General features: G+C 41.7%; 1 protein-coding gene across 1 annotated transcript; it reads left to right on the top strand.

Moving 5' to 3' along the window:
* The first annotated feature begins 2,187 nt into the window (after window positions 1–2,187).
* Window positions 2,188–9,223, top strand: LOC143731165 (uncharacterized). Its single transcript, XM_077221831.1, has 5 exons — window positions 2,188–2,228; window positions 3,145–3,340; window positions 3,432–3,586; window positions 3,685–7,388; window positions 7,638–9,223. The coding sequence occupies exons 1-4, from the start codon at window positions 2,188–2,190 to the stop codon at window positions 7,274–7,276; spliced, it is 3,984 nt and encodes a 1,327-aa protein (XP_077077946.1). The 3' UTR covers window positions 7,277–7,388; window positions 7,638–9,223.
* Window positions 9,224–9,462: the final 239 nt, after the last annotated feature.

Consider the following 9,462-nt stretch of genomic DNA (forward strand, 5'->3'; position numbering starts at 1 on the left):
TATAAATGGAGAAGAGAGTAGGGCCGAGAACGGAGCCCTGGGGCACTCCACAAGTAACTGTGTAGGGCCTCGACCTGGCTCCTCCCAGGGCCACATACTCAACTCTATCAGTCAGGTAGGATTGAAACCATTGAATTGCTGTATGTGAGATGCCAATGAAGTGTTGTAGACGATGGAGTAGGATAGTATGGTCAACAGTGTCGAAGGCGGCTGTGAGGTCCAAGAGAATAAGGAGAGATGGAGAGCCCTGGTCAGCAGCCACAAGAAGATCATTTGTGACTCTGACCAGGGCTGACTCTACGCTGTGGCCGGAGCGGAAACCAGACTGAAATTTTTCATAGAGACCATGTAGATGAAGATGATTATGAATTTGAGTTGAGACAACTTTTTCAATGACTTTGGAGAGAAATGGAAGGTTGGAAATGGGCCGATAATTTGAGAAGATATCCGGATCGAGGGATGGTTTCTTAAGCCGAGGGTTGATACGGGCAGTTTTAAGCGAGATTGGAAAATGACCCGATTGCAGGGAAGAGTTAACGATAGTAGTGATGAGAGGACTTAAAGAATTAGTATTTGATTTGATCATGTCAGTGGGAAAAGGGTCCAATGAGCAGGTTGAGGGTCTCATACTGTGTATGAAAGTCTCGACCTGTCTATGTGTAGGAAGAGTGAAATGAAAGAGTGTTGGTGCAGAGGTTGGGGTGGTGGATGGAATGACATTGCTTTGTATTAGGTCAGCACGGATGGTAGTTATTTTTGTTGTGAAAAAATCAAGGAATTTATTACACTGGTCGTCAGTATTATTTTTATGCGTCAGGCCAGGTGGACTGAGAAGATAATTTATTGTTTTAAAGAGCTGTTTTGGATTTCTTGGATTATTGTTAATAATATTGGAGTAATATTGTGAACGTGCCTGACTGAGTAATTTGGAATATGATCTTTGTTGCTCTCTATAAGCGATTTTATGGACAGTGAGCCCAGTGGCAACATAGCGCCTCTCAAGGACCCTCCCAGCCGCCTTCTGTCTACGAAGCGCATCAGTGTACCACGGAGCAGGGCGTGTAAATGTTACAGTCCGTGTCTTGAGGGGTGCATGGGCATCAAGTATCCCTTTTAATCCAATATTGTAATGATCGACAAGCGCGTCAGTAGTAGAGTGATCGGCAGATATGATTAGTTTGTGTAGATCATGTGACAGATGTTCAAGGTTAATTTCTTTTGTTCTGCGAAAGCAGATTTTGTGTTTCGGTTTATCGAGTGAGGTCAGCAATGAAAAGTCAAATGATATGGCATTGTGATCAGATATGCCTAAATCATGTACATGAACATTGTTAACTGGAAAGTTTGTTACAATGAGATCCAGTGTATGCCCTTTGGTATGTGTAGGGACTGTCACAAGTTGCCTGAGGTTGAGTGAATCAAAAAGTTGTAGTAGTTCTGTAGTATATAAACTTGTTGGAGATTCAACATGAATGTTAAAATCTCCAAGAATTTCCACATTGTTTGATGTGGTGCAAACTGGCAAAAGTAACTCAGTTAATTCTGCAATAAAACACGGGTGTAATTTTGGTGGTCGGTATATGAGGATGGTTGTAAATGGAATGGGTAATTCACATCTAAAAGCCAGACATTCAAATGACGACAACTTTGGCAAGGTCACCAAAGATAGGTGAAAATCAGAGCGATAAATGACCGCCAAACCCCCTCCACGACCATTGCCCCTAGCTTTTTCCAGATAAGTATAGCCAGGTGGGCAAGCTTCATTAAGTGCAGAGTACACTTCTGATTTATGCCAGGTCTCAGTGAGGCAAATAAAATCAAGCTTCTGATCAAATATATAGTTGTAAATAAAAGATGCCTTGTTGGTAAGTGATTGACAGTTTAACAGTTTTAATTTTAATATTTGAAGATGGAGTCCACTTTATCAGAGAGCGCAGCACGGTAGAATCCACTCTGCGTTTCTCAGAACACGTAGTGGGTAGTTCCTCCGGCAGGGGGCGTGGGTGTGGTCGGTTACAGTTTTTGAGGCGTTAACCGTAGGCGCTCTGATGACGCTTCTGATGATGACGTTGGTGTGCGCCGGTACTGGCAGCTGTCCACAGGCTCGGAATAGAGCTCTCGGTGATCCTCTCGGAGTAAACAAAACGCCGCCGTGACCCTCTATGGATATAGGGGGGTCGACGAAGGATGCCCAGTTCCTTGAGAGCAGAAATGTTCGATGGGATGAGGCGAGTGTTAAGTTCCAAGAGCCGATTCGGCAGATAACGAAGCATGGTGGGTGTAAGAGTCATTGTAATGCTACAGTTAGGCAGCTATCGATGGATCCGGCAGACGTGGATAAATGATGACCATATACACCAGGACAAGTGGCAGTGCTTGTAGTGACTCAGAGTGCAAGTGTGGCGTCCACTGGAGATGGTGGAAGCCCATGTGGACTGCAAAGCTTGGTTTCAGGACAGTATATGGTGGTAGCAGCCGACTAGCCTAACCACGGACCAACGTATCTCGATGAGCGAAAACGGCTTCAGCTAACCACAAAACTGCGGTTGTCCCAAGTTTTATTTCATCAGTCTATTCAAATTACTGAAAGCACTCAGATCGACGAGATCCCCAACATCCAAGGGCGATGAAAAATAGCTCCAGTCACTCACCACTCCAGCAGCAGCAAGGGCAGCTCCAGGTAGAAAATATCCGAGCCTAGATGTTTTTAATATCCAAACAAAGTTTGGACAGAAGGGTCACTATCTGTTATCAGTTAAACAGATCAGTAAAACTAGTTATAGAAGTTTTAGCAAGTTTTAGCAAGCGGAGAAGCGGCGAACATCCAGCGCCAGCGTCCTCTCGTCCTTTGATACCTCCAATAGGTATCAAAACTCCAATGTCTCAGTCAAAGAAGCTAATCTGCCCAACAACAGTTCTGCTATTTAACCAATAGTGGGCAGAACTAAACGTGTGACAAAATGTACAACGGCATTGGTGTTAGACTGGGAATCCATGAAGAAATAATTACACAATCTATAATATTCCAAAATTGCTTAAATTAGTTTAACTTTTTTATTATAAATCACACAGCATTAGACTTTTACATATTTTTTGTTTTCACACCACCATTCTCAAATTATTTACCATCATCTTCTCTAACAGCCTCAACAGCCATGCCACTATTTCCAACATCCCAATGGTCTTCAGCACCAACCCCACCATCATCACAGACACCACGGTCATCATCCTCACTAACCATGATCCCATCTTCACCATCTATGTCACCAACCAGATCCTCTTCATCTTCACCAAGCTCAGCAGAATCAGCATTATCATCCACACCATCATCATCACCAATGTCACCATCTTCATCAAACTCAACACAACTTATATCATACTTACCATCTTTAATATCACCAACTATACAGCCATCTTCATCATCATTACAGACCACAAGACTGTCATCAGCAACCTCACCATTATCACCATTGTCACAACCTTCTTCATCCTTACCATCATCATCATCATCATCATCATCATCATCATCATCATCACTAACCTCACCACCATCCTCCTCTAAATCATACACATCATTAACATCTTCGTCATCCTCACCCCCATCATCATCATCCTCGATACCACCAACTTCACTCCAACCTTCACTGTCATCAATTTTGCATTCTTCATCACTATCCACACCAGCTTCATCACCAACATTAACATCGTTATCAAAACCATCTTCACCATCTTCAGCAGCACTATCTTCATCAGTCACAGTATTGTCATCATCTTCTTATTCTTCAACACTATCAGTTACACCATCTTCATCATCTTTCACATCTCCCACATCTCCACCACCAACATTACCATCATCATCAACAACATCATCAATACCATCATCTCCACCATCTTCACCATTCATAGGACCATCTTCATCAGTCCCACTAACATCGTCATTATTATCTTCATCATCATCTTCAACACTATCATCTGCACCATCTTCATCACCAAAATTAACAAGATCATCAACATCTTCAGTACTATCATCTCCACCATCCTTAGCACCATCTTCATTAGTCCCACAATCTACATCACCTTCCTCATCCTCAGCAAACTCACAGCCTTTATCACAATCCACACTGTCTTCATCCCCAAAATCATCATCATCATCATCATCATCATCATCATCATCAACATCTTCAATCCTACCATCAACGCCATCTTCATCTTCACCATTGTCAGAACAATTTTCAACAGTCTCACTATCGTCATCATCTTCTTCTTCAACACTATCACTCACACCATCTTCATCACCAAAATTAACATCATCATTATCATCTTCACCAAACTCAGCACCATCTTCACATGTCCCACTATCTTCATCATCACCATCATTATTACTATCATCTACACCATCTTCAATACCATCATTTACACTGTCATCATCTCTATCATCCTCAACACCAACTTTGTCACCATCATTATCATCATTAACACCATCTTCAGTGTCATCATTTACACCGTCCTCATCTTCACCATCATCAGCATCTTTAATACTATCAACAACACAATCATCATCTTCACCATCCTCAGCACCATCTTCATCAGTCCCACTATTGTCTTCTTCAACCTTATCATCCACACCATCTTCATCAGAACCACTATTATCATCTCCATCATCACCATCGTCAATACTATTAACAACACCATTTTTATCAGTTTCAACATTTTCATCATCATCTCTATCATCATCAACCCCAGCAGCACAGTCCTCACTATCAGAAACCACTACATCCTCTTCCTCATTCTTAACATCAAAATCAAACTCACAGCCTACATCACCATCCCCACTATCTTCAGCACGCACATTATCAACATCTACAATAATACCATCTACACTAAACTCAGCATCATCTTCATCAGTCTCCTTAACATTACCATCATCATCAACCCCGGGAGTACAGCCCTCAGTAGCAGCAACATCTACATCATCTTCCTCATTCTTACTATCATCAGCAATCTTGCAGCCTTCATCATCATTCACACCATCTTCATCACCAACATTAACATCGTTATCATCAACATCTTTAATACCATCAACAGCACCATCTTCATCATCTTCACCATTGTCAGCAGCACCGTCTTCATCAGTTGCACTATTCTCATCATCATCATCTTCAAAACTATCATCTGCACCATATTCATCATCTTTACCATCTTCATCACCATCATTAACATCATCATCAACAACATCTTCAATGCTATCATCTCCACCATCTTCACAATTCGTAGCAGCATCTTCATCAGTCCCACTAACAACATCATCATCAGCCCCACCAGCACAGCCCTCCCTATCAGCAACCACATCATCTTCCTCATCCTTACCATCATCATCAAACTCACAGCATTCACAGCCATCCACACCACAAACATCATCATCATCATCAAAAATGTCTTCAATACTATCTTCCACGCCATTCTCTTCATCTTCACCATCCTCAGGACCATCTCCATCAGTCCCACGATCGTCTTCATTATCATCATCATCATCTTCAACACTATCATCTGCACCATCTTCATCATCCATAGCACCATCTTCATTAGTCCCACTATCTTCATCATCATCATCATCAACCCACCAAGCACAGCCCTTACTATCAGCAACCTCTACATCATCTTTCATATTCTTACCATCATCAGCAAATTCACAGCCTTCATCACCATCACCAACATTAACATCATCATCATCATCTTCAATTTCATTTACACTATCCTCAGCATCTTCATCAGTCTCACCAACATCATCAACAATATCTTCAATACTATCATCTACACCATCCATAGCACCATCTTCATCAGTACCACTAACATCATTAACCCCACCAGCACAGCCTTTACTATCAGCAAGCTTTACATCACCTTCCTCATCCTTACCATCATCAGCAAGCTCACAGCCTTCACCTCCATCCACACCATCTTCATCAACAACATTGGCATCATCATCCTCAACAACATCTTCAATAATATCATCTCCACCATCCTCATCACCTTCACCACAATTTTCATCAGCCCCACTGTTGTCATCATCTACTTCGTCTTCAAAATTATTATCCACACCATCCTCACCTCCACCATCCTCAGCATCACTTTCATCAGTCCCACTATTTTCATCTCCATCATCAACAGCAACAAAGTCCTCACTATCAGCAAATTCTACATCACCTTCATCATTCTTACCATCATCAGCAAACTCACAACCTTCATCATCATCCCCACCATCTTCATTAACAACATTGGCATCATTATCCTCAACAACATCTTCAATAATATCATCTCCACCATCCTCAGGACCATCTTCATCAGTCCAACCATTGTCATCAGTATCTTCTTCGTCTTCAACACCATCATCCACACCAGTTTCACAATTTTCATCATCATCAACAACCCCGGCGGCTCAGTCCTCACTATCAGCAACATCAACTTCCTCATTCTTACCATCATCAGCAAACTCGCAATCTTCATCACCATCCCCACCATCTTCATCACCAACATTTACATCATATTTATCTTCTTCACCAAGCTCCCCTCATCAATCCTCAGGATCCTCACTGCTACCCTCATCATCTTCACTATCAACACCAGCAATTACTCCATCTTCATCACTGCTAACTCAAGCATCATTTCCATCGTCTCCATCAGCACTGTCATCATCAGAATCCTCTTCAACAACAACAACCTCTTTTTCAACATCCTCAGCATTATCATCACCAACATCACAGCCTACTTCATCATCCTTACCATTATCACCTTCAATAATCTCACCACCAACAACAAAAACACCATTTCCTTTTTCTCCACAATCCTCATTGACTTTACCAACTACACCACCATCTTCATCATCCTCACTTTCAGCAACACCAATAATACCACCATCATCCCTAACCTCAGCACCAAACTCACCATCCCCATTTTCTTCATCAATAACTTTCCATTCATCTTCCCCAGAAGCAACACCATCATCCCCTTTTTCTCCACAATCCTCATTGTCTTCACAATCCACATCACCATTCTCATCACCATCTTCATCACCAGATTCACCATCCCCACTATTGTCTTCATCAATAACCTCACCACCAGCAACACCATCATCCCCTTTTTTACCACCATCCTTTTTGACTGCATCAACTACACCACCAGCCTCATCATCAGCAAACTCTCAATCATTCTCATCGTCCTCGGGATCATCATCATCATTATCGTTACTGCCATCAGCACCGACCTCCCCCTCATTTAGATCATACTCACCCTCAACATCATTCGTGGATAAGAAGAGAGTGACAACAGGAATGCGTGTGTTTGTGCGTTCCAGGGCTAATAAGGAAGCAACGCTAAAGGCCGTGCAGGGTGTAAGTAGACTCATTCCTAAAATTACTTTCAATGGTGCATCACTACCTGCATGAATTTGCTTTATTGCCAACTAAAATCTGCACCTCGATGTGAATTTTACAGCACCCAAATTCAAGGGTTTATAAAACTAAAAATAAGGCATTGAACTAGCATTAAAAAAAAATACATTAACAATGGCTAGCATTAAAAACCACACTGGCAACAGTACACCTAAAAAGTTGTAAGTAATATTCTTCTTCTCTGTTTAGTTTGTTCTTCACATGGAGGCCGTCATGAGGAGACAGCAGGCTGAAGAATGCAGGCTACAACTTTTGAATGACACAGCTATGACAATATCAATGTGAATTAACACATCATTGACCATGACATCCACATCATATAATATCTGCTATATTAGAGCAGCAGTACCGTTGTGGATATTCACTGTTCTACATTACATGAACTCTCATTTCCTGAACTACAGTTATGACTATTCCCATGTTACTACAAGTTCTACTAGAGCTTGAGACTACTAGAGTATAAAACACCAGTAAACAACATCAATGGAACAGATTTAAGTCTGTTGTTGTCACACCCAGTAAGACAGAGGATTCAATTGCGAGTGTAACAAAGAAGTTTATTGATAACGAAGTGAGAGTAGCCGTAATGGGTCAGATAAAGATATGTGCCGGGAAACCATCTCTCTTGGCAGCGCAGGGACGCGAATGGGCAACCCGTTCCTCCGTGGAAGATTAAGGAGCGAATACAAACTCAGGAACTCAAACACAAAATCCTCCGTGGAAGAAGGCAGAGCAGTGGTGTAGTTTACGTGATATGCGGGTATACCCACTAGGAAAGGTCAAGGATTTCCGTGTCGTATACCCACTTAAAAAAGCGTGAGGATTCGTAACAACATCGTTTTGTGACAGAACTTTCAAACTTTCATTCATAAAATCACCGTCTGTGTTTGCGCAGCGACACGGATCGAATCGCGGAATCCAGTCACAAATGTAACTTAGCCTAGCCAACTGTAAAGCAGAACGTCACGGAATTTGGCCATTTTTTAATGAATAAATGTTTTAAAATTGTCAGCTGATAAAACCTGTGCTTCAGGAACCATATTCATATAACATCTAAGGCTAAATGTAGCTCTTTGCTGGGTGAGTTTGATGGCGATTAACACCAAACAGTAGAAAATCCACAGCTGTAAATATCACTGGCTGTTAAAGTCTTGTGTTGCTTATAATAAATTGAAATGTTGATAACACTTAGTTTTTCATAATGCTCTCAATTACATGTCGATGTATATCTGTATGTATTAGTAAGTGTGGTATATTTCACAGTATACTCACTACAAAAACTAGACTACACCACTGAGGCAGAGCGATCAGAAAGATCCAAATAATCCAACTCGAATCTTAGAGACAGCCAGGGCCCAGGGGACAAGACACAAACACCGGAAACATCCACAACGATCTGACAAACACAAGACAAAAGACCATAGCTGTTTTCCAATGTGAAGGTTGCATCCTTCAAACGCAACGGACTTCAAAGGATGCAGCCTATGCATCCTTCGAAGGACGCACCATGTAGCCTTCGTAGGATTTCCTGATTGCGCAACAAGGTGTTCCCGATTACCGCTCCTAGCGCCAAGCAACGGTATGAGAGTACAGCTGTCATCCTGATAATTAATTTGATATAATTGAAAGTAAACAGCTATGGAGCCAGAATTGTCTATTGTAATTTTTATGTTTTATATTTTACTGGAGGACATGTTGAGGATGTTTTACCCGCAGGTTTTCAACCTCCGTATTACGGAGCCCTGGAAGTCACCTGTGGGAGAAAAAAAAAACAATCCATGGCGACGGTTTTAAAATCCGTTACCATTAGTTTATAAACTGTACTCACGAATTCTTCAACTGTTCCCTCCATTTAACAAATCGTGCACACGGATTAATAAACCATACCCACAAGTTCCTAATCCACACTTTCAGATTTTGCAATCTGTCCCCACAAATTCATAAACCGTGCCCACGCTTTCCGAATCTGTTCCAAAGGGTTTGTAAACTGTACTCACGGATTTGTGGCCCCTCC

The sequence above is a fragment of the Siphateles boraxobius genome, unplaced genomic scaffold (assembly GCF_051911475.1).
Source record: "Siphateles boraxobius isolate OS27281-9 unplaced genomic scaffold, OSU_SipBor_1 86, whole genome shotgun sequence".
Classification (NCBI taxonomy): Eukaryota; Metazoa; Chordata; class Actinopteri; order Cypriniformes; family Leuciscidae; genus Siphateles; species Siphateles boraxobius.

Excerpts from the sequence above, each read along its gene's own strand:
- LOC143731165 (XM_077221831.1), top strand. The coding sequence starts at position 2,188 with ATGCCCAGTTCCTTGAGAGCAGAAATGTTCGATGGGATGAG. Across the intron at positions 3,341-3,431 it reads ACACCATCATCATCACCAAT|ACCACAAGACTGTCATCAGC; the intron begins GTCACCATCTTC and ends TCATCATTACAG. Across the intron at positions 3,587-3,684 it reads TACACATCATTAACATCTTC|CTTCATCACCAACATTAACA; the intron begins GTCATCCTCACC and ends TATCCACACCAG.